Genomic DNA, 24243 nt, shown 5'->3' on the forward strand with positions numbered 1-24243 from the left:
GGGGTTAAAGGGTTAACCCTTTAAGCCCTGAGTCCTGACTGCAGGTAAAGGATCAAACATTAAATATGTTAAGGGAAAAATAACTTCAATCGACACAAAGAACTTGTGGACAATGAAGGAGACACTGCTGGTTTAAATAAAAATGGTTTATTCTCTGTCAATATAACTTTTGTTCTAACGTAGCAGAAAGAGCCTCCGTGGCGCTCAGTTACCTGGTTCTGGTTCTGAGCCGGGTCTGGGTCTGGGTCGGTTCCGCTCGGCGGCGGCTGCGCTCACCCACAGTCTCTGGTTTATGGGTTCAAACAGGGAGGGGAGGAGGTGTCAGCGCTGATGTGGGATCAGGTTGGACTGGTTCTGGTTCTGGTCTTGGCTGAGCTGACACGATGCTCCTGTATGGCTGTAGAAGTGGAGGCAGAGGCTTCGGCCACAAAAACGTCACAAGCTGAGGTAACAAACACTGTTCCTGAGGAGAAACCAAACCCAAATCAGTCCAAACGGATCCAGACCCGTCCATTTTGATCCAGATACCAGAGCTGAAACCAGTTCAGTCTGAAAATCTGTTTATTCAGTCTATTTAAGGTTAATTCAGTCGATTTAAGGTTTGTTCAGTTTTTGTGTGTTTTTGTGGTTTTGGTCTCATAGCGTTTGTAGCCGTCATCTCGTTATGAGGCAGATGTGTGTCTATTCCATTGTGTGTGTTGTATTGCATTGTGTCTGTTGCTTTGCGTTACCTGGTCTCCGTCGTCATCATGTTGCGTTGGAGCTGCTTATTGCCTTGGTTCCGTCTGTGTTGGCGTTGGCCTGTTCCTTCACCACCGGATCTGAGGACAAACACATGTTCATTCAAGAGTTTTAATCGGCCTCATTAACTATGTACATGAACGAACATCCAACACAAGTGTGGATTTGTGTTTGGAATGACACTGAGACTCAGTGTTGTTTCATTCAGACTCTGTTGTGTTCAGATGCTGAGATGTGTGGTAGTGCTGTGTTCAGATGTGTGGTGGTGTTGCGTTCAGGTGCTCAGATGTGTGGTGGTGTTGTGTTCAGGTGCTCAGATGTGTGGTAGTGCTGTGTTCAGGTGCCTCTTACAGAAGTACGGGTGTTGCATGGCCTCTGCTGCCGTCAGCCTCTGCTGGTGGTCATAGCGCAGCAGTTTGTCCAACAGGTCCAGGGCCTCTGGACTCACCAGGTGCTGGTTCTCTGCCTGGATAAACTGCTCCCAGCGCTTCCGCGTCTGCCTGGTCACATAATCAAAGGTCAAAGGTCACACGGGGACTGGAAACACAGCTTTAATAACTGAGAATGACGATGAAACATTCAAGCAAAGACAACATCTGCCACGTCTGTTCTGTCCATTCAGTCAAACTTTTCCTGGGTTTATTCTGGGTTTTTTTCCTGGTTTTATTCTGTTTTTTTTTCCTGGTTTTATTCTGGGGTTTTTTCCTGGTTTTATTCTGGTTTTTTGTCCCTTTTTTTAATTATGTTATTTCCCTGGTTCTATTCTGTTCTTTTCCTGGTTTTATTCTGTTTTTTTTCCTGGTTTTATTCTTTTTTTTTTCCTGGTTTTACTCTGTTTTTTTTCCTTGTTTTATTCAGGGTTTTTTTCCTTGTTTTATTCTTTTTTTTTCTTTCTTGGTTTTATTGTGGGGTTTTTTCTTGGTTTTATTCTGTTTTTTCTTGGTTTTATTGTGTTTTTTTCCTGGTTTTATTCTGGGGTTTTTTCTGGTTTTATTGAGTTTTTTCTTGGTTTTATTGTGTTTTTTTTCCCTAGTTTTGTTGTGTTTTTTTTCCTGCTTCTATTGTGTTTTTTTTTCCTGGTTTTATTCTGGTTTTTTTCCTGGTTTTATTGTGGGTTTTTTTTTCCTGGTTTTATTCTGTTTTTTGTTTTTTTTCTTCCTGGTTTTACTCTGGGTTTTTTCTCTGGTTTTACTGTTTTTTTTCATGGTTTTATCCTGTTTTTTTTTCTTGGTTTTGTTTTTTTTACCTGGTTTTATTCTTTTTTTGGTCATCCATCTGTGTCTGTCCATTCAGTGACATAATCTCATTCTCTGTTGAATTCATTCAGATATTTGCTCCACATTTCTCATGTGGATGCATCTGGTCATGGAGTGGAAGAATATTGACCACAGGTGACCTTTGACTTCCTGTTTCTAGGTCACATGTCCTTGTGCAGTTCTAATATCTGAATACTTTCACATATAAACATGGATGGAATCAGTTTGACAAAAAGACAATCTAAATTATAGGAACTTTAACAGACTTTGACACCAGATTCGTCTGATGCTTAAATGTGAACCGTACACTATATTACCAAAAGTATTTGCTCAGCTGCCTTGACTTGCATATGAATTTTAAGTGACATCCCATTCCTAGTCTATGGGGTTCAATATGACGTCAGTCCACCCTTTGCAGCTATAACAGCTTCAACTCTTCTGGGAAGGCTGTCCACAAGGTTTAGGAGTGTGTTCACGGGAATTTTTGACCATTCTTCCAGAAGCGCATTTGTGAGGTCACACACTGATGTTGGACAGAAGGCCTGGCTCTCAGTCTCCGCTCTAATTCATCCCAAAGGTGTTCTATCGGGTTGAGGTCAGGACTCTGTGCAGGCCAGTCAAGTTCATCCACACCAGACGCTGTCATCCATGTCTTTATGGACCTTGCTTTGTGCACTGGTGCACAGTCATGTTGGAAGAGGAAGAGGCCAGCTCCAAACTGTTCCCACAAAGTTGGGAGCATGGAATTGTCCAAAATGTCTTGGTATGCTGAAGCATTCACAGTAGGGCTGCTCGATTATAGAAACAAAAATAATCACGATTATTTTAGCAATAATTGAAATCACGATTATTAAAAACGATTATTTGTTAACCTTAAAGTTGTTTATTTTTTTCTTGCAAAACAATGTAAGATATACCCTTTAAATATAAATAAAGCTTTTAACCACTAAAACAAAGTATGTTCACTTTTGTACGAAACAAAAAAATCTTTGAATGCAAATAAGTATACTGGAAATTCAAGTATGTTTCCTTTTGTAAACAAATAGTGCACTGGAATTAAACTGCTCTAGACTTGCCATAGAACTGGAGCAATAAAAAAAAAGCTCACGTAAAGTGCAAATTATAAATTCAAGTATGTTCAGTGTAGTATGAAACATAGTAAATTCAGTGGCGTGCCGTGAGGTTTCAGTTAGGTTAATACGGGAGTTACAGCGTAAAGAGATTTGGAGACTGAAGACTGCATTGCGGACAAAGTTGTAGACAGAGTTTTTTTTATATGTTTTAGTTTTTCATAAGATTATGATAAAGGTCGCGGTGGTTAAACTTTAGATGGTTAAAAAGGTTTGCTGTGTTACCGGTCGGTGCGGACACAACTACCAAACACTTTTTGCACGTGATGTGTTTTTGCTCTTCATCAAACCCAAAGTGATTCCATACAATTGAATTTGACTTGCCTTTTTTGTTTACCAAGCACTTCTGCTGTGATTCTCCTGCCATGTTTCCAGACCGCTAGGTACAACTTTCCTCTTGGGGTGGACCTACCAGCTAGCTGGCAGCAGTAGCTTAGAGGGGGGCGGGGCAGAGCAGCTCATGGTAGCTTGCGTGCGCGTGAATTAAACAACTCAAAATTAATAATCGTTTTTTCTCGATTACAGAATTTTTGTAATCGTTGCGTGTAATAATCGAAATCGTAATTGAATTTCGATTAATTGCACAGCCCTAATTCACAGTTCCTTTCACTGGGACTAAGGGGCCAAGCCCAGCTCCTGAAAAACAACCCCACACCATAATCCCCCCTCCACCAAACTTTACACTTGGCACAATGCGGTCCGACAAGTATCGTTCTCCTGGCGACCGCCAAACCCAGACCCGTCCATCAGATTGCCAGATGGAGAAGCGCGATTGGTCACTCCAGAGAAGGCGCCTCCACTGCTCTAGAGTCCAGTGGCGGCGTGCTTTACACCACTGCATCCGGCGCTTTGCATTGCACTTGGTGATGTATGGCATGGATGCAGCTGCTCGGCCATGGAAACCCATTCCATGAAGCTCTCTGCACACTGTTCTGGAGCTAATCTGAAGGCCACATGAAGTTTGGAGGTCTGTGGCGATTGACTCTGCAGAAAGTTGGCAACCTCTTCACACTATGCGCCTCAGCATCCGCTGACCCCACTCCGTCAGTTTACGTGGCCTACCACTTCGTGGCTGAGTTGCTGTCGTTCCCAAAACACTTCCACTTTCTTATAATACAGCTGACAGTTGACTGTGGAATATTTAGGAGCGAGGAAATTTCACGACTGGATTTGTTGCATAGGTGGCATCCTATCACAGTTCCACGCAGGAATTCACTGAGCTCCTGAGAGCGACCCATTCTGTCACAAATGTTTGTAAAAGCAGTCTGCATGCCTAGGTGCTTGATTTTATACACCTGTGGCCATGGAAGTGATTGGAACACCTGATTCTGATTATTTGGATGGGTGAGTCAATACTTTGGCAATATAGTGTATGTTTTGTTCTCGTCTGTACTCACTGTCCCAGCAGGTCTTTGAAGCGTGTGTCCAGTTCTATGTGATATTTGTGGAGGTAACCGAAGAGCTCATCGGTGCCCAGGACTTTAGCGATACGAACCAACTGTGACATGAAAACACTGGAGGTTAAGGTGGTGTCCATCATCCACAGAGCAGATGATGGGACGAGGCTGTTACCTGGTCGTAGTTGTCCTGTCCGTGGAAGAATGGCTCCTTCAGGAAGATCATACTGGCCAACATGCAGCCCAGACTCCACATGTCCAGGCTGTAGTCGTACATCTGTCAATCACACACACACACACTTGACTGGGTCAAACCTAAGCATTATTAACCCCTTAACCATTAGCTCCTTCCCCTTGGGCATTCTTCTCGTTTTATTTTTTTCATTTGTTGATCAGTTTGGCTGTTGTTGCAGCTTTTGGCATGAAATTTGGCAGAAATGTTTCTTTTTAATTATATCTTTGAAATCCAGCATCTTTTACTGTTAGATGCGTTTTATTTTCCCATGATGCATTTTGCTCCCTCTGGTCACCCCCGTGGACAAAAACGTCCACGCACAAAAAACTACTATATAATCATCAAACATTAACATTTTTTCTTGCTTTTTTTTGTAAATAAATCTCAAACAATTTCCCTCTGCTCAAAACTACCAAACATTCAACACTTTTCAGGATTTTAACCCTTTAAGTGCCAGTTTAATCATTTGAATTCTGAGTGATTTACTACAAAAACACATATAAAATGGAATATTGTTCATAAAATAAATGCTAAGTGGATGAAACATTGGTGGTTCAAACACACACACACCCTGTCAGTCCATGTATCTTCTCCACATCCATCCCATACTCCAGGTCTGTATGTTTGTGTTTCTATTTGGTTCAGACTTTTTCCTATGTTCTGTTGTGTCTGTTTTGTTGTCGAAGCTTTTATAGATGTTACAGCTCACACAATAAATGTTTACACTAATGATTTCAAAACTATTTTAAACACACACACAAACAAATCCCACTGGACCCTTTGGTGGGCCGGTTCTGGCCCGTGGGAACAAACCCTGTGGTGACAGATTAACACTGAGACCAAATGATCTTATTCAAAGACCAAGACGACGGTGGTTCTGGTGTCAGTTCAACAGTCGTTTTGAGTCCAGGTCAGAGGATGATGCTGTCGAGTGTCAGTGCAGTGACAGGGAAACAACAGTGCTGTGGATGTGCGTGTGTTTTACCTGATAGTCCACTAGCAGCTCGGGGCCTTTGAAGTACCGCGAGGCCACCCTGACGTTGTATTCCTGAGCGGGATGATAGAACTCTGCCAACCCCCAGTCGATGAGACGAAGCTGAGACACAAACACTCACATCACTGACACACAAACACAACTGCACGTGTGTTCATCGGTTTGGACGTTCACACACACTTCAGGCTAAGTCACATGTTCATCTGTGGGCTTTCACCTCATTAGACTAATGAGACGTTCACAGTCTTTGTAAACTTCTCTAAATCCTTTTCAGTGGTCAGTGTGATCAGATGTTTCAGTCCCTGAAGATGCCTTCAGGTGCTGTCAGGAAGGTGACTTTTCCACTAGAGAATTCAAAATTGCCAGTGTGTTGTGTTCAAGTGCTTTTGTTGTAGTGAAATTAAAAATGGCTGAAACACAGTTTATGTTTTGACCTGATATTGGGGTCAAACAGTTTGGATGTCTTCATCTGATACAGCACATAGGTTTTTTTGTTTGTACTATAAATGTGTAAATTCATCCGCTAACAGCAGCAGAACGTTAATAAAACCATTGTTTATCATTGACCATGAATCCCCTGTTGTTCTCCACCATGTTGAAAAGGTCAAAGGTTACTTTCATCTTGGTTCTACCGTGCAAAATACAATGTGAGGGGGTGTTCATGTACAGTTTTGGAGTTCATAACTAGTATTTACCATAATTCCCAAAGCACATGAAGGCAGCATTAAAGTCACCAGTAGAGTCATCTTTACTGGTTTGACTGAACATCCAAAAACACCAAGGACTCAAACACAAACACATGTCGTTTATTCCCAAACGGTCATGATGCTTCAGCCCAGAAGGTTCTGGTTCAGCCCAGACTGTGATGGACCTGTGGATGATGGTGCCAGCACCGTGGGCATTACCTTCCTCAGCTGGTGGTCGATCATCACGTTGTGTGGTTTGACATCTCTGTGCATGATGCCCATACTGTGACAGTAGTCCAGAGCCTGGAGGATGACAGCACATGACCCGGTCCATCAGAACCACCTTAACAGAACCTCAGCTGGATCCGTATCAACACCAGCCCTGTCTGTGAACTGGGTTTTCTCCTGACCTGGTTCTGACCAGAACCCTGTGGATCCTGATGCTCATTAACATACAGGCATCATAATGAGATTTAAACACACATGGTTTTAGATCGGGGGGTCAAACATACGGCCTATGGGCCAAAACTGGCCCCCAAAGGGTCCAATCAGGCCCGTTAAGATGAATTTAAGAAATACAAAAATTACACTGAAGATATTAAACACATTTTAGTAGAGGAGCCACATGAGGACACTTTAGAGGGACTGGACCTGGACCCTTTAGAGGGACCTGACCCTTTGTTGGTCCGGTTTTGGTCCATAGACCGTACGTTTGTCCCCCTGTTCTAACCAGTGTTCTAAACTCAAACGGAGGGTACAGGTTCTCACCTTAAGGAGCTCATACATGTAGTAACGGATGTCATAGTCCGTCAGCTTCTGGTAAAGCTCCTGAAAACACATGGACAACGTGTGTGAAGAGACATGTGACCTTTGACCTCTGGTGTGTTGAACGTGAAGGGTTGTGTGTTATTAAAAATGAGCCAGAGCCTGTGATGAACCTGTTTAGTATGAACTCAAATACCTTAAAATCTGTGTTATTGATGCACTCAAAGACAAGCGCTGGTGTTCGGGACTGCAGAGAGAGGACAGCAGGTGGGTTAGTCACACAGGCACAAAGCATGATGGGTAACAACATGCACTGCCCATGGGGCGCGGCCAGGACTCACCACGGGGTCTTTGACCGTGTCCACCAGGCGGATGATGTTGGTTCCTCCACGCAGGTTTTCCAGGATTTTAATTTCCCGTTTGATCTTCTTCTTCTTCACCGGCTGCGAACAATCACAAACAGTTGTCACCAGCCAGTCACCACAGTTTCAATTAAATCAACGGCAGGAAACCTGAGAAGGACTGGTCACCTTGAGGATTTTCACCACCACCTTTTCATTGTTGGTCACATTTATGGCTTCGAATACTTCACTGTATTTCCCTCGGCCCAGCTTTCGCACCAGCTGGTAGTTGTCTTGGTTACTGCAGAGAAAAGACCACAAACACTGAGAATAAAACAGACTCGTACCTTTTCCGTTGACCTTCAAATTACATGAATATAACTTGTTCATATAAATTTGTCTAATGGAAAAATTACAATTTCACCAAAACTCTCATTTTTCTCTGAATAGTTGTTGTTGTTGTTAGAGGTGGTTTTTTGTAGTTAAATTGGTATATGACACAAAACTGTAATGGAATAACCTTTGAATCCAACTACAGTCACATGACCAAAACAAACAGATGTTGATGGATGTTAGAACAAGAGAAGAAGAAGAGTTGAACCCAAACGTGTGGGTATGTGTGGACACACCAGGAAACCCAATCATTTTAGAATTTAGTAGGATATAGAGGGGTAACGAGCATTTTAGATGCAAAACAACACAAATTTCTGTTCATGTTTATGGAATGACTTCTACTGACATCTACCAGAATAAAGAAACTAATCTGCACATTTAGGATTGAATGGAAAAACCAACATTACACACTTCTGTTTGGAACACATTTACGAAATATGGGGAAACTTTAGAACAGATGGACAATGGAAAAGAGACTAATGATAGAACCACTGCATCTGGGCTGATTAACTCAAACTGCAGCTACTAAAAGGACCAAGTTCAACTGAACCATCAGCACTCACTAGAGTCTTTACTAATGCTTATAAATCAGGGAATAACAAAGGCATTATAAGCAAGATATACTCAGGTATTGCAGCTCTGAACAAATATTCAACAGTATACATTAAACAAAAGTGGGAGAAAGATGAATACAGAAATCGCAGAGGAAATGTGGAACACAACATGGGAAACACAAATCTCCTCCACAAACTCACTAACTTGGAGAGTCTTCTGCTGGAAAAACATTACTCAATATTTCATAACCCCGAAACAAAAATCTAGACAAATGGGGACTCCACTGCCATGCTGGAGGTGCAGCAGAATAATGGTGGACCATGCTCATATATTTTGGTCTTGTCCCTTTATCAGGCTGTTTTGGGAGGAAGTAAAGCAAAAATGCTTATATACACATTTACACTGTGTGAGAATGCATATTTATTTGTGTACTCATTTATTATTTTTCCTATGTAAGTTTTGACTCCCTGATCCTGTTGTTTGTGTTATGTATGTTGAACCATGTTTGTAGCAAAATAAGAAAAATGAAGTTTAAGAAAAAAAAACCAAAACTGCAGCTGAAGCAGATCCAACCTGTCGGTATGCAGCCATGTTCCATTTTTGTGCAAAACAAAAGAAAGTCAGTCACCGTTTTGGGATAAATGTGGACGGTACCTGCTGTGACCTGATCAATGCTCAACACTGAACTGAGGGTTTTCAAGGACGCGTCTTCAATTCAGCTTCACTGGTTTCAACTGCCTTTTGGTACCAACATTATTTTATTCATAGATTTTTCTTTTCAAAATCATTTTAGTTCAGGTTCCACATTCAAACTAATCTGATCTGCAACAGCCGGACCAGGAAAATAACAACAACCTAGAAATAAGAACTACAAATATTTGTCTTTGTTTTAGTGTAAAAAAGGAAAAATGACACTCACATGTTTATAATTATGAACAATCCTTTCCCATAAAAAAATGTGAACCTGAACTTTAAGAAACATATTCAAATGTGTGTTTTCATCTCAAACAAACAAACTAGAATAAAAATACAGTTTTTTAAAAGAAGGAACTGACTCTGAATTTTCATGATTTAACTAAAAAGTCTTGGATCTTTCAGTCGTTAAATCTAGTTCAACATTCACTGTTGTTTCTTACTAAGACAGTTAGATTTTGTTCAGATGCAGAACATCTGACAGTTTTCCTCCTGGTTTGTGCAGAAAAGCCTCCGTCTGTTTTGGGTTTTTTGGTCTGTGATAGAACTCCAGTTCAGTTTGTTCATTTGTCAGCTGGTGTTGGTTTGGCTCCGTCTGCGGTGGACTTACCTCCAGTTTGGCACATGAGCGTCGTAGTCCCAGTACTCGCGGTTCTTCTGCGTGTTCACGTCGGTGTAAACCCGAGCCTTGCTGCTGGCCGGCGTCGTGGATCCGGGCATCGCTCTGTGTCCAGGACTGGCTCCTCCTCCTAAAGTGCAGCTGGTTCGGTACCTGAAGGCGGCGCACCGACTCTGCAGAATGTGCGGCTCTAAGACGGTGGCGCCGTGCTTCGCATTGGCGTCGGCGGCCGAAGCGTTGAGCTGAGGGGCGTCGGACCGGTCCGATGCGGCGGCGGTGCAGACGGACAGAGCTACGAAGAACGATGGAGACACGCCCCTGAACAGGAAGTGAGTCAGGAAGGGATGAAGACCCGCCAGCTGCACAAATAGAACCAGAATCAAAGCAATAACAGACCATCACTCTGACCCTTTAACACTTTAATAACCCTTTAACCCATTAACAATTTAATAACCCTTAAACACTTTAATAACACTAACACTTTAACCCATTAATCCATTAATACTTTAACCCATTAACACTTGAACCTTTTGACCCTTTAACTCATTAACCCTTTAATCAGTCCAGGTCTAAATAATCAATACAAACAAATTAAACATGTTTCCTCAAATGTCTTCTTTTATTCAAAAAAACATGTAGATGTTTTTCAGAAGCGGGTAATTAATTAATTAGTTAGAAACTAATGATTCTAGACATCAAACTGTAGCACTGTGGAGGATGAGGAGGAGCAGCAGGAGGAGGAAGATAAAGGAGAGGAGGAGGAGTAGCAGGAGGAGAGGGGGAGGAAGATAAAGGAGACGAGGAGTAGCAGGAGGAGGAGGATAAAGGAGAGGAGGAGGAGTAGCAGGAGGAGAGGGGGAGGAAGATAAAGGAAACAAGGAGTAGCAGGAGGAGGAGGAGGAAGATAAAGGAGAGGAGGAGGAGTAGCAGGAGGAGAGGGGGAGGAGGATAAAGGAGATGAGGAGTTGCAGGAGGAAGATAAAGGAGAGGAGAAAGAGCAGCAGGAGAGGAGGAGCAGCAGGAGGAGAGGAGGAGGAGTAGCAGGAGAGGAGGAGGAGGAAGATAAAGGAGAGGAGGAGCAGCAGGAGGAAGATAAAGGAGAGAAGGAGTAGCATGAGGAGAGGAGGAGGAAGATAAAGGAGAGGAGGAGGAGTAGCAGGAGGAAAATAGAGGAGGGGAGGAGTAGCAGGAGGAGATAGAGCAGAGGAGGAGTAGACAGATTGGCCATCTCTCTCTCTCTGCTCAGTAGGACTGTGCATTTCTGTGGAAAACTGTTGCTTACCATTTATTCCACTGTGTAATGTTTGTTTTCTTGTTGTTGGTAATTGAGTTCTGCCACCACTGATTATTATCATTATTACTATTATTATTAGTAGTAGTAGTAGTAGTAGTAGCAGTATTTGTATATCATTGTTATGACTATTACTGTTATCACTTTATTATAACTTTTATCCTGTAATTATCTATATTGTTTTGTTATTTTTTTGTGTGTATATTCGGTGTTTGCGCTGCTTTTGGAACCTCAATTTCCTGAGGGCTCTGATCAAAGGATCAATAAAGACCTGATCTAATCTGATCTAATCTAATCTACTGTTCAGTGCATCTGTAGAACAAATAAAGGACATTAAATCACAGATGTATGTTCACTAAGGACGTCGTCACAGTGTTCTGGATAAAGTGTTTCTTTGTTTTCTCATCAAAACAAAAAAACAACACATTTAAATAAGTCTGACATCGTTGTTATGAATTAGACTCTGGTGAAAAACAAAAACATAGAGGTGGAACTGCGGGATTTAAATATAGGTTTGGTTTATTTAACATGGACCATGCACAGAAAACATCAAACTCATGTGAGAAAAGATGCATCAAAGCAAATCTGAACACAAGCAGGAGGTCGACACAAACATCACACAAGGAAAACACATGAACATCCATGGTTCTAAATGTGTCCAAACACTCCAGACGTCAACATTCAACAACAGACTGAAACTGATGGATCTGCTCGTATAGTCTGTTAATCACATCTGTTTCCGATCAGTGGCCACATGTCGATCAGACGACATTAAACCCACAGTTTTCACCACAGTATCTATTCCTGTATACGACTACATTAGTCCAATGGAACTGGACCTGAGTGTCCACTTCTATGACCACATGAGGTTTATGTTTCTCTATTTTGTACATGTGATAAAACAAACTTTTCACCACATTCCATCGGTCACATATTAATAAAAAACAATAAATAAATGAAGTATAAACAGATGAACAGCTTTTAAGGCCAACAAATGTAAATGAAACAAAGCTACACTGTCAAAAACAAAAAGAGGAATATTTAATATAAATCTGTCTGTAAAGTTAAATGGGTCAGATCCAGCACTCACATAGGCACAAGGTTACTGTTCAATGACTTGTAAGTTTTTAAATGACACATATAAGTTTATTAGATATTTCTGTGTAGGTATTAATAAGTTCTTTAAATGGTGTGTGATAAATAGTTCACTTTATTATGTGAAAATGACAAAAACCTGCCCAATCACGCAGGTGCTGGGGTTTAAGCCAAAGTGGAGAACATGCTGTTCCTGTTCCATTGTTGTTCTAAATGGACGCTGGTATTTTACAGAACGTGTTAACATACAAGACTGACCATTTTTGTAGCAAAATATTGATTAACCGGATGAATTAGAGTGAAAACACTCAGTTGTGTAGTCACAGGCCTAATAACCAACATTTAATAGACTTAATTACTGAATAAAAATCCACTAATCCATAATTATTTTTGATTTATTATGCATAAAAAGTAAATAAAACAATAACAAATACACTTTGGTAATAATTTTGATAAAATAATGAATATACAGAACCAAAGCATCACTGTTCTAACTCTGCTCCATGTTTTAAAGGTTTCTGATTGGCTCACACCATTTTATAATTGTTCATGTTCAGTTTCGTGATTTGAACCTTATAGACAGGTGAATGTGTGCAGCCCATTCCTGAACTCAGCCTTTGTTAACTTCAGTGGTTCTGGTTCTGGTTGAGGAGGATGGTTCTGGGGTCTGACCTTCAGTCAACACAGACTGTTTACTGGTTCAGTGTCTTTGGCAGGAGGAAAACCACCAGCATTAGCATTACCATTAGCACATGCTCACTTTCCCTTCATCTGACCCAAATATAATTAAGGATGTGGGGGTGATTACAGATATGTCGACTAAAACAGAAGAGACAAAAAAACCAAAACAGATGGAACAGTCAAGGAGTTTAAGAACTGAAGGGAACTATTCCAGTGATTTTCTGACTAATGTCATTATATCAGACTAAATCGGTGCCAACATCCTGATAAAAACCACAATCTCAGCCCCTGAACTGTCCACAAACCTGTGGAAACACAGACCACCTGGAACCCAACATCAAACTACTGTTAAAAACATGGAAGCTGAGTTGTATTTTTAGATTATTTGTTCTTTAATTTCTTTACCTCTTAATTTCCAACAGAACAAAATCAAAGACAAGTTCTGCAGTTGTTCACACAAAACATTTAGACATTAAATAGAAATGTACAACACGTTTAATAAATCACTTTGTTTCGTTTGCATTTTCTAAAATAAACTATTTTTAATTTAGGAGTTTAATGAACAGATGATGATGAGAATAAAAACCTCAAAACACAATTAAATATAAGCTCACAGTTCAGTCCTAATGTGTCATGTTAACATGTTCTGGTATCATCTGTTTGCTCTTTGTATTTTTTATGTGTAAATGAATAAACCATGAGACCAACCAGCCAAATACTGGGTTCACTCAGATTATGAAATAATAACTGCAATGTCATTTAAATGTCTTCCACTTACCTGTTTTTTTTTTTTAATCTTCATGCAGTTGAATGTAATAAAAACACAAAACATTTATTCAACTTTACCTACATATTCATATTAACTATTTCCTACAGTTCACTGCAAATATAAACGCTGCGTTTAATCTTTAATTCGTGTCGATGTTTGTGTGAATAATTTCACCAGTGAACCGTCTGTTAATGTTTTGATATCTGAATTATACTCAGATAATTCAAGTATAAATAACTGGACGTTTTCGAGGCTCATTCCTGTTAGTTTCATCATTAAATTAACATCTGGAGCAGAGGACAGCGTTAGCACAGAGCTAACGGCTACCTAGCATCATTTCAGTTGGCTTCTGCTAGCAAAACAAAAACATTTAAAACAGTAAAAGCCACGGGATAAAACAGATGAATGTTGGTAAAATGTGAACTAAATGCATACAACTGTTAAACTCCGTCACAGTTTGTTTCAGAGGACGTTTATGAACAGTCATCCTCCATAACGAAGCTAATGCTAACGGCTAACGGCGGCTAATGCTAACCTCGTCGTGGACAGCTGTCGCGGGGCCACGGGTCCGTGGACTTCGGCTCCAGTACCGTCCACCGCCCGAGGGATCGATCAGCCGCCGAGGCAGGAGGCTAACGTCAAAGTCTGAGTTTGGAGAAAATAATGAATCAGCTCAGAGGCAGCTAGAGCCGAAGCTAACCTCTGCGGCAAAGTTCACCCGGAAATGAATCAGCGAAACCGGAAGAACGCTCACGCAGCCCGCGGTAATCAATACCAATTAAAAAGAATCAATACAGCCCCAGGATCCATCCCACTTCCGCTTATTCATGTAGTTTAATTATGTGTTTTGTTTTGGTTTTTTTTTTACTAACAAGGATTTTTTTCCGTTTTATTCAGAGATTTTTTTTATTCATTTTATTTAACTAAACTGTTACGTAAATATGTGATTAATGTGTCCCATTTTACACCAGTTTCTTTTAAACAGACATCATTAAACACTTTTCTGTTCTTATTCTTGTCAAAATTTCACAGATGCATCAGGTAAAACGTTATACAAACATACAAACCAATAAATAAGAGGTTAAAGTGCACAAATTGTTGATTTTTATTGACATACATTTGAACTGTTAACTTTTTTGCCCTCTGGTGTAACTCTGATGACTGTGGTGTTTCTGTATTAATTTAAGTTATAAAAAAAATAATAACTTTAAAATGACTAATCCTGTCATGAAACTGAACAGTCTTTTCCAGTCCAATCTCTCATTAACTGAACATAAACGCAGTGTATCTATCCACTGTCATTGATCCAACTCCATGGGTTTTACTGGTAAATCAATGTTGGAGAAGATGATGGTGTTTCAATGGTAACTACGGAGCCTCTGAACGTCCAAATATGGTCATATCTGATGACCATGAAAAGATGAAGAACTGTATTTTACACTAATTATTGACATGGATTGATAGGATTAGTGGATCAACAGGTATTAAACAGTTTAGATCAGTAGATGGTTTAGGTTAAAGGTAGACGTTTGGGTCTTTAAGGGTTAAAGGCGGACGTTTGGGTCTCTAAAGGTTAACTACCTCAGGGTTCCCACTCCTTTTTAAGCTTGACATTTCCATGGTTTTCTGAAGGTGATGAGGAAGATCCACATCAGAGTCAATAATAAACAGCCTTTTCATTTTTGTTTTCAATTTCACTTCGAATACTCAGATATTTTTGTAACAGACTGTAATTTGTAATTGTTTCAGTTTAATAATGAACAAAACCAGCTCAGACCCCTGGCGTGGACTCTGTTTTCTAAAACTCACTGGTTTAGTGAAGTTCATTACAGACAAAATGACAAAACACATGAACAGATTTATCAAACATCTGCAACAGGATAAAGACATAAACCTGGTAAAAACAGACCAAGTGTAACATGAATGTGGACACAGAACCAGATGGACCAACCAGAACTGGGTCCTTCCATCCACAGAACCTTCCATGTTCCTCAGGACATGGAACCCTGTTTAAAGAGGAACCTTCTGACACTGAGAAGACGTTAGTTCAAGTTCCACATTCAGCCCAGTTTCATCTAAAGTGGATCAGAACCAGCTGAATAAGAACAGAATAACTTAGAAATAATGACAAATACAAGTTTTTGTCTGTTTTAGTAAAAAAAAAAAAAAAAAAATATATATATATATATATATATATATATATATATATATATATATATATATATATATATATATATATATATATATAAAATTATGAAAATATGTACATTTACAAACTATCCAAAAAAGTTGTAAATAACCTGAAAAAAACTGAAATTTCTTTAGAAAAAAATCTAATTTTAAAAATATTCTGTTTCAATGTGTCATTTCTACATGTTTATTACAGATCAGACACAAAAACACAAAACATTTAATAATAGACACAATATTGGTGTCTGAAGTGTCTTTAGACATGTCATGTTGTTCATATTTGTTCAGATTACTCAGATTTTATTCTTAAAGGATAATTTATAAATGTAAATATTTTGATCATTTTATGAGCTTTTTTTGGACAAAAACAGAGAAACCTTTGTATTTGTCATTATTTACAGGTCATTCTAGTATTTTCCAGGTCTGATCCACTTTAGACCAAAGCATGTCTGTATGTGGAACCTGAACTAAAATCATACTATCTTCAGTGTAATTTTTGAATTTCACAAATTCATCCAACAAGCCCAACTGGACCCTTTGAGGGCCAGCTCTGGCCCATGGGCCGTCTGTTGGACCCCTGTGTTCGACGGTGGACAGTGAAGACACATCCACGGTGGGTCTCCATTAGGGTGGTTTATTTGAATCTGTATACAGTATGAACAGGAGTCTATATGGTATCATATGTGTAATCTGATGCTTCAGTCCACCTACTCTGGTTCCCTTTGACTTTTGACCCCTCAACCTTCTTCTTTTTGTTAAATATACTGCAGAGGTTGTACAGAGTAGAAATCCATACAGTCAGTAACGTCTTTCATGTCCTCAGGCCTGATGTTTGAGGCTGCGTTCGGGTCTTTGAGGACCTGAGTACGAAGGCCGGCGGGTCGGTTCCCAAAAATAAAGACACGTCAGATCTACGACACGCCGCCGCCGATTGCAAACCTGGTGAGAGTCTGTGGGAAATGAAACTGACGGCCACGTTGTCAGCAGCGAATACAAAAGCAGATAACGTAAGCACTATACGTGTTCCATAAGCGTATACACACCATCTCTAGTAGAACAGGAGACTATGGCAGGGATCAGTAGTCATAAATAGAACAATGTGCACCTTCTACTGCACATGTCAGTGTGTGGACCACATGACGGGTTAGTTCCCTACATGTCTGATCAATACAAAGATGCAACGACACAGATTTTATAGGACACAGGCTATACATGTTCACAACTCCACGGCTTTTTTCTTCTTAGGATGTTTCCCTAAATAAACAAAACTATAATACAACAGTGATATTAAAGAGTGATAAATATTCATGCACAAACAGATGAGTCTAAACTACGTCTACTATGTGAAAAGATAAACTGCTGCACAGGCCAGCCGCTGTAGACGATGGACGGGGGGGTGGGGGGGACCAACAGAAAAACACCAGATCAGAATGGAAGGAGGGAAGGAAGGAAGGAGAGAAGGGAGGGAAGGAGGTCAGGAAGGAAAGAGGAGGGAAGGAAGGAGGGAAGTAAAGAGAAAAGGAGGGAAGGAAGGAAGGAGAGAAGGGAAGGAAGGAAGGAAGGAAGGAGAGAAGGAAGGAAGGAAGGCACATGGACTCCAGAGGAGATGAAATACGAGCACATGGCCGAGGTCCTGGTGAAGTTGAACGAAAACAGACCATCACATGCAACCCCAGAAGAAGAGGAAGAAGAGGAGGAAGAAGAAGAAAGGGAGGAAGAGAAAAAGGATGAAGAGGTGGAGAAAGAAGAGAAGGAGGAAGATGAGGGAGAGGAAGAGGAGGAGGAAGAGGAGCCTCCTCCCTGATGGAGACGAAGCCTCAGGATCTACTGATACTAAAACTCATTCAACAGAATTAAGGGGTTAATGATTGACAGATGGGGGCTGGCACAGGGGGCGGGGTCGACCGACTGCCTTCACACCTGATCGGATCGACGATCAATAATCTACAGACACTGAAATGACACAGTGAGGGCAGATTTAGTGGAGCTGACCCTGACCTTTGACCTGTGAACCCACTGGTGTGATGGTCATCAGTGTTTCTGATACATGTTCATTTCATGTGATCTTTGGTTTCAACTTCTTCAACTGTTCATGTTTGTGTGTCTTCAACATGACCTGAACTCCAGCTGGACTCAAACTGAGGCTGTGGTCATGAACGTCTGGAGGTTTTCAACACAGCGGAAGTGGAACAATCAGCGAAGAAGAGACAAGAAGAAAACGATCAAACAGGTGAAAGTGACACTTCAGCTCTGACGTTGGTAAAACTGATGGAAACAGGAGGAAAACCAAAGACACACCTACATCAAACCAACAGGTTCTTCAGAAACACTGATGATCACACACTGGAAAAACCATCACATCCACACGGAAAAGTGAGGAAGCACAGAGTTCAGGATCAGTCCACCTCCACTTCCTGTTTTAGTTCAATAGAAGAAAGGTTGAATGTCTGTGTTTGGATCAGATCAGGGCTGCAGCATCCAACAGCAGAACTAAACAGAACACATTAAACTCATCTGATCCAAAAGACGAACCTGAAGAGGGAAGAAATAAGACCAACTGATGTCACATCAAATACCGACGATGGAACGTATGTCACATCAAGCTTTGAAAGTTTTGGAAAATCGGAGCATAAATATACATCTGATCCAAATTCAGTCTTACATTTTACCCATAATTCCATTCAACAAACGTTTAATAACAAACCATCTGTTCAACACATTCCCTTTGTTTTCACTGATTATTATTAGTATTAATATTAATATTAGTTTTAATACTGTGATGTTTCTGAGACTCTTCTACCGCTGCAGCCCTGTGTGTGTGTTTGTGTGTGTTCCTGGTACACGAAGTTCGGTTCTATGGGTTCTACTGCTCTTCCGATCTCTATCTCTGTGCTATCGGTCAACCCCTGTTGGTGCAGTGTTCATGGGATGCAGGGGGCTTCTGGGAAACTTTCGCCCTCAGCCGTGTGCTGCACCGTGTGCTCCTGCAGCGCCGCCAGGTCGACAAAGCGCTCTCCGCACCACACACACTTGAACTGCGTCTCTCTGGAGTGGACGCTCTGGTGTTTGGCCAGATGCTCACGCTGTTTGAAGCTCTTGTCACAGCTGGCACATTTGAAGGGTTTCTCTCCAGTGTGGACCCTCCGGTGGCGCTGCAGCTCCGACGAGTACCGGAAGCGCTTCTCGCAGTCGGGACACTTGAGCGGCTTCTCGCGGGTTGGGTCGCAGCGGTGCTGGACGAACTCGGACGAAGACACGAAGCGCTTGTCACACAGCGAGCACTTGAGAGGCTTCTCCGTGCAGTGAGAGTTCTGGTGGCGCTGTAGCGTCGAATTCTTTTTGTAACCTTTACCGCACACGTCGCATTTGTATGGTTTTTCCACCTCGCCGCCGCACTTGTGCCGCAGCAGCTCCCCCGACTGGCTGAAGGACTTCTGGCAGGAGGCGCACTTGAACAGGCTCTCCATGCCATGGACCTGCTGGTGGTAGAGCAGGTGGGACGGCTGCAGGAAGCCTTTGTCGCACAGGTTGCACTTAAAGGGCCGGTCTGCCGGGTTCTTGTGCGTGCGGCGGTGGCGTACGAGCGCGTACTGCTGCTTGAAGCTCATCTGACACTCCTCGCACTGGAACGGACGCTCCTCGGAGTGCGTGCGCTCATGCTGCCGCAGGTCGGATGGCCGCTTGAAGCTTTTCCCGCAGGAGCCGCAGCGGAATGGCCGCTCGCCTTCGGGCTGACACTGATGATGCAACAACTCCGACGACTCCTTAAAGTGCATCTCGCACAAATTGCACTTGAACAGGTGCTCGCCGGAGTGTGCGTACATGTGGCGTACGAGGTGGGAGCGGTGCTTGAAGCTCTTCTCACACACGGCGCACTTGTACGGCCGCTCGGAGCTGTGTGTGCGCTGGTGATGAGCCAGATGCGACGACTGGCTGAAGCTTTGTCGCACGTGTCGCATTTGTACGGCTTCTCGCCCGTGTGCACCCTCTCGTGGCGCGTCAGCTCCGACAGATGGCGAAAGGACTTGTGGCACACGGAGCACTTGTAGGGCCGGTCAGGGGCGGAGGCCTCGAATGCGGGCGGGGACGAGGCACTGATGGTGGCCCCTCCTGACGACTCCCCGGCAGAGGGCTGCTGGGGGTTGGCGGCCGACGAGGTGGGCGTGGCGTTGCCGGAGCCGGGTCGATACGTCTTCTCACAGATGGAGCACTTCATGGGGTTGTTGCCATTGCCGTGCGAGTTGTGATGCTGCGCCAGCGACGTGAGCAGAGAGAAGCCCATCTTACAGACGCCGCAGACGAAGGGCTTCTGCTCCACTTGGACACACTGGTGCTCCAGCAGGTCCGTGGCCTGGCTGAAGATCTTCATACACTGGGTGCACTGGAACGAGCGGTCCTGACTCACCATGCACTGGTGCTCATGGGGGTTGGCCAGGTGGGAGATGTCATGACCACATGCCCCACATTTATGACCTCGCTCACCCCCGACCTGCAGACACAGACAGATATACACTTAGTACTCAGAGGGACTCTGTAACGCACTAACACAGCCATGGACAAGTACTGCAGTACATGTACTAAAATTCTCTGTTCTTATTTCTGTAGAACTGGTGTTTTATTCATATTGTTGTACTGACTGTAATAATAATAATAATAATAATAATAATAATAATAACAATAATAATAACAACAACAATACCCATCCAAAGCTCTTTCCAATCTTGATCCATTATTCATTCCCACTCTAGTGTGGGTAAACTACATAAACTACATGTGGATCCACATCTGCCCTGGTGCAGGATGATGGGGGTGTGGCTGACAATCCACGCCAACAGCCCCTCCCACCACCAAACATTCAGAGGTGTCAAGTTGTTCATGGTTGTTGAGCTTATTCACATTTTTTATGACAGGATAGCTTGTAAATGTCATTGAATTTTACTTTTTACCCACTAAAACCAAACGAAAAAGAAAATTTGTATTTGTCATTATTTCTAAGTTCTTTTGTTATTATTTTACTTTAGATCCTATTGGTCTGAATGTGGAACCTGAAATAAAATCAGTCTGACATCTGTAATTGTTAATATTTTCAGTGTAATTCATAAAACCTTCGTAAATTCCTCTCACAGGCTCAATAGGACCCTTTGATGGGCTGGTTTTGGCCCACGGACCACATGTTGGACACCCTTCCTTTAATAAAACACAGGCCTCAATAGTCTGTCCATCTGTGTTTATCAATGAGAAATCTGTCTGGAATCACAGGGCCTGAATCCAAATATGAAGGCAGAACTAACAGGCGCTGAATAAACCAATCACAGATCAGACAGACGTGATGCTTGTGTCAGATAAAACTTGTGAATGCAGGTGTGATCTGAAGTTCAACTCCTATTTTGAATCAACAGTTGGACAGATGTTTGTGGACTGGAACTGACTTTGACTCATGACAACAAGAAGACGGTTCATATGACACACTGTGAAACACCTGCCCCCCCAGACTTATGATGGGTCGGTATAGAATAGATGGTGCATATTTCACAGATTGGTCCGGTTCCAGATGGTTCTGTCAGTATTGAACAGACAGAAGGACACAGATGAATAGACAGACAAAGTCCTTAAGAGGACGAAAAGGACGACACTGACGCTTCATTTATCCATGAAGATCCACTGAGTCCTGGTCCCAGATTCTAGAGGTCCAAGTCCATTACAGCCAGTCTCTGACACTAGAACAGTCTACAGTAGAGTCAACCTTTGCAGAACACTTTGGACCCAAATCCACCTCCACCACAGTGAGAACATTATTAAACCACAGGAACAGTAACAGACGTTCAGTTCAAATAAACACACTAAACATTATTGAGTCTGTTCTCCACTTTGGGCCGCTGTTGGTTCTGCTGCCTGTACTGTCCCCCCTGTTGTCCCCTCTCTGTCACTGGTTGTCCCCCCTGTTGTCCCCTCTCTGTCACCGGTTGTCCCCCCTGTTGTCCCCTCTCTGACACCTGTTGTCCCCTCTGTCACCGGTTGTCCCTTCTGTTGTCCCCTCTGTCACCTGCTGTCCCCTCTCTGTCCCCCTCTGTTGTCTCCCCTGTTGTCCCCTCACTGTACCTTGTTATCCCCCCTGTTGTCCCCCCTCTGTCCCCACCTGCAGAGCTGGCTGCTGGGTCTGCACTGTGTGCTGCTGTCCGTGCTGCTGCAGGCTCGTGTCCGGCTGCAGGACGACCCCGTACACGGCGCAGCCCAGGGGGTTGTCGGTGGTCTGGGGGAGCGTGTGCACCACCGAGGGAGGAGCCACCGCGTGCTGCTGCTGCTGCCACGCCTCCGTCATCCTTCCGCTCCGGACGGGGCTTCAGTCTCTAGGGACGGGAACAGGAGGCGGTCCTGAGGAGGGGGGGTCGGGGAGTGCTCCGAGCTGGTGGTGATCCAAGATCGAGATATCTGAGGAAACACACACGAACCGGACATGAGTGCATCTGTCCCCGAACCGGGACACGAGTCCACCTGTCACCGAACCAGGACATGAGTGCCTCTGTCCCGGGTCAGAGCAGACCCACTGACACTGATGCGTTCACGGTCCTCCGTTAACTCCACAGGCCTCAAACATGTTCCTCTTTTCTTAAACACTTACAGTAGGAACACATTCTGTCCATATTTAACATTTAAAGTTGATAAAACACACAGACAGCCACGAGATATTCCAATAAAAATCAAGCTCAGAAAATTGCCACTGAATCTGTACGAGACTAAACTTGGGATCCGTCTATATCCTGAAACACAAACCGAAGCGTAGTGTTAGATTCTCCGTCTGTATTTTTTCCTTTTTAAACTTTAACGGCACCGGAATAAAAACTACATAAATAATTCAGAGATTTCACATTCAGCGAAGCTTTGATACGAGACACAAATGTTATTTTAAGACACGGAATTCAATGAAACAGTTTCTCTGACATTAGCCGTCATTCGCTAACGGCTAACAGCTAACTGTTAACGTTCTAAACAACTGGCTCCATCCGCCATCAGAGGCCCCGAACCGGACAAAACACAACCCACCGGGCGGACCGACCCACGAACTGAACATATTAACGTCTCAGCCGGGAAGCAGGGCGGACAGCCCGCTGTGGATCGTGTCAGAAATTCCGTTAAATAAAAACCGGACCAAACCAGGCGAGGCCTCCCCGGAGCGTAGCTGCCTGCGGGAGAACCGAGCACCGAGCCGGGCCGGGGCCGCGACAACCGCTTCCATCACTCAAATAACGGGACACAACTCACCGCGGCGGCTCACCGGCGGTTTATGGGCTTCTGTCGCTGCCGTCTTCAGCCTAAGGTCGATAACCTTCCGTGTTTTTGGGACTCGGGGGACCGGCGGTGGAGGGGATGCGGGTGAAGCCGGACGCCATCCTCCAGCAGACGGACGGACACCGGAAGCCGCCGCGCAGTGAAGCTGCCACCGCGGAGCCGCTGCAGCTACAGCCGCCCCATGCCGGAGGTCCACCGACACCGACCGGACCGGAACCAAAGAGGAGCAGAGGAGCCGGGTCGGAGTAGGACAGAACGTGGTAAAAACGGCACAAAGACCGAGGAGCCCGGGAGGAGAAGAACGGGCAGCTGCAAGACTCAGAGCGGCCGCAGGGGGCACTGTTTCCCCGGAGCCTGATGATAGAGCCGACGAGGAAGGACCCCCCCCACCACCACCCCCACAACACCAGCACCGATAACACTGTCTGTCCACAAATAAACCTCCAGAATAAAAGAATGTGTGTCCAGTCTAAGTGTGTGTGTAGTTTCACAGATTAGATTAGATTAGATTAGATTAGATTAGATTAGATTAGATTAGATTAGACTGGATTACATTAGATTCGATTATACCAGATTAAACTAGACTAGATTAGACTCCAATAGATTAGATTCGATTAGACTAGGTTACATTAGAGTAGATTAGATTAGACTAGACTATTAGATTAGACCTGGACTGATTAGTATGTTAACGTTTACCTGGAATCAGTGGTTAAAGGGTTAACCAGGTCAAAGGTCATTAAGTAGGAGTCCAAAACCAGCATTATTCCATCCGGTCCAACCCATTGGAGGTCATGATGTTCTGACTCCACATTCATCCCATGGACCAGGCTGGACCCTATGACACCCGGTTTGGGCCCCATACCCCAGACCTTCCAATGTGGGTGGAGTCACTAGGACTGGGGTAGTTTCCTGTTTCCTTCACCAGTCGACTGTTTGTAGGAGGTTTGTGGTTCTGGTTCTGTGAAAGTCCTATGGATTTGATCGGGGTGGATCAGATGTTTTTCAGGACTTTTTCAGACCCATTTCTCATAATAAGAGGAGGAGGAATGTTCTTGGCTGTTTTGAGTGAAAATGTCTTCATTTAGTAAGAATGAATATCGTTCTCCTCATATCATGTTTAACTCA

The 24243-nt window shown here is 43.1% G+C and overlaps 3 protein-coding genes and 1 long non-coding RNA gene across 4 annotated transcripts; 1 reads left to right on the forward strand and 3 right to left on the reverse strand.

Annotated features, from left to right (window-relative positions):
• Window positions 1-128: 128 nt before the first annotated feature.
• LOC115410549 (casein kinase II subunit alpha'-like) lies at window positions 129-14385 on the reverse strand. The gene is made up of 13 exons (XM_030122234.1): window positions 14177-14385; window positions 9797-10164; window positions 7735-7846; window positions 7546-7647; window positions 7401-7451; window positions 7208-7267; window positions 6659-6742; window positions 5745-5855; window positions 4700-4801; window positions 4525-4625; window positions 1093-1241; window positions 732-821; window positions 129-463 (listed from the first exon to the last, which is right to left on the reverse strand). The coding sequence occupies exons 2-12, from the start codon at window positions 9904-9906 to the stop codon at window positions 748-750; spliced, it is 1056 nt and encodes a 351-aa protein (XP_029978094.1). The 5' UTR covers window positions 9907-10164; window positions 14177-14385; the 3' UTR covers window positions 129-463; window positions 732-747.
• Window positions 379-16558, reverse strand: LOC115410768 (uncharacterized). Its single transcript, XR_003934132.1, has 3 exons — window positions 16438-16558; window positions 14457-14461; window positions 379-389 (listed from the first exon to the last, which is right to left on the reverse strand). It is a non-coding gene; the product is annotated as an uncharacterized LOC115410768 (long non-coding RNA).
• Window positions 16559-17215: 657 nt separating this feature from the next.
• LOC115410732 (troponin T, skeletal muscle-like) lies at window positions 17216-18516 on the forward strand. The gene is made up of 2 exons (XM_030122515.1): window positions 17216-17274; window positions 17413-18516. Exons 1-2 carry the CDS (start codon window positions 17216-17218, stop codon window positions 17633-17635), a joined length of 282 nt encoding a protein of 93 aa, XP_029978375.1. The 3' UTR covers window positions 17636-18516.
• A 189-nt stretch (window positions 18517-18705) lies between these two features.
• Window positions 18706-23441, reverse strand: LOC115410408 (zinc finger protein 319-like). The gene is given in 4 exon segments (XM_030122047.1): window positions 18706-19771; window positions 19774-20320; window positions 21968-22260; window positions 23092-23441. Coding segments are annotated over 3 exon segments (1749 nt in total). The 5' UTR covers window positions 22151-22260; window positions 23092-23441; the 3' UTR covers window positions 18706-18752.
• Window positions 23442-24243: the final 802 nt, after the last annotated feature.

Source organism: Sphaeramia orbicularis, chromosome 3, assembly GCF_902148855.1.
Source record: "Sphaeramia orbicularis chromosome 3, fSphaOr1.1, whole genome shotgun sequence".
In the NCBI taxonomy this organism is placed as follows: Eukaryota; Metazoa; Chordata; class Actinopteri; order Kurtiformes; family Apogonidae; genus Sphaeramia; species Sphaeramia orbicularis.

Excerpts from the sequence above, each read along its gene's own strand:
- LOC115410732 (XM_030122515.1), top strand. The coding sequence starts at position 17,216 with ATGGACGGGGGGGTGGGGGGGACCAACAGAAAAACACCAGATCAGAAT. Across the intron at positions 17,275-17,412 it reads GATCAGAATGGAAGGAGGGA|GGAAGGCACATGGACTCCAG; the intron begins AGGAAGGAAGGA and ends AGAAGGAAGGAA.
- LOC115410549 (XM_030122234.1), bottom strand. The coding sequence starts at position 9,906 with ATGCCCGGATCCACGACGCCGGCCAGCAGCAAGGCTCGGGTTTACACC. Across the intron at positions 7,268-7,400 it reads TCAATAACACAGATTTTAAG|GAGCTTTACCAGAAGCTGAC; the intron begins GTATTTGAGTTC and ends ATGTGTTTTCAG. Across the intron at positions 6,743-7,207 it reads ACATGTATGAGCTCCTTAAG|GCTCTGGACTACTGTCACAG; the intron begins GTGAGAACCTGT and ends GTCATCCTCCAG.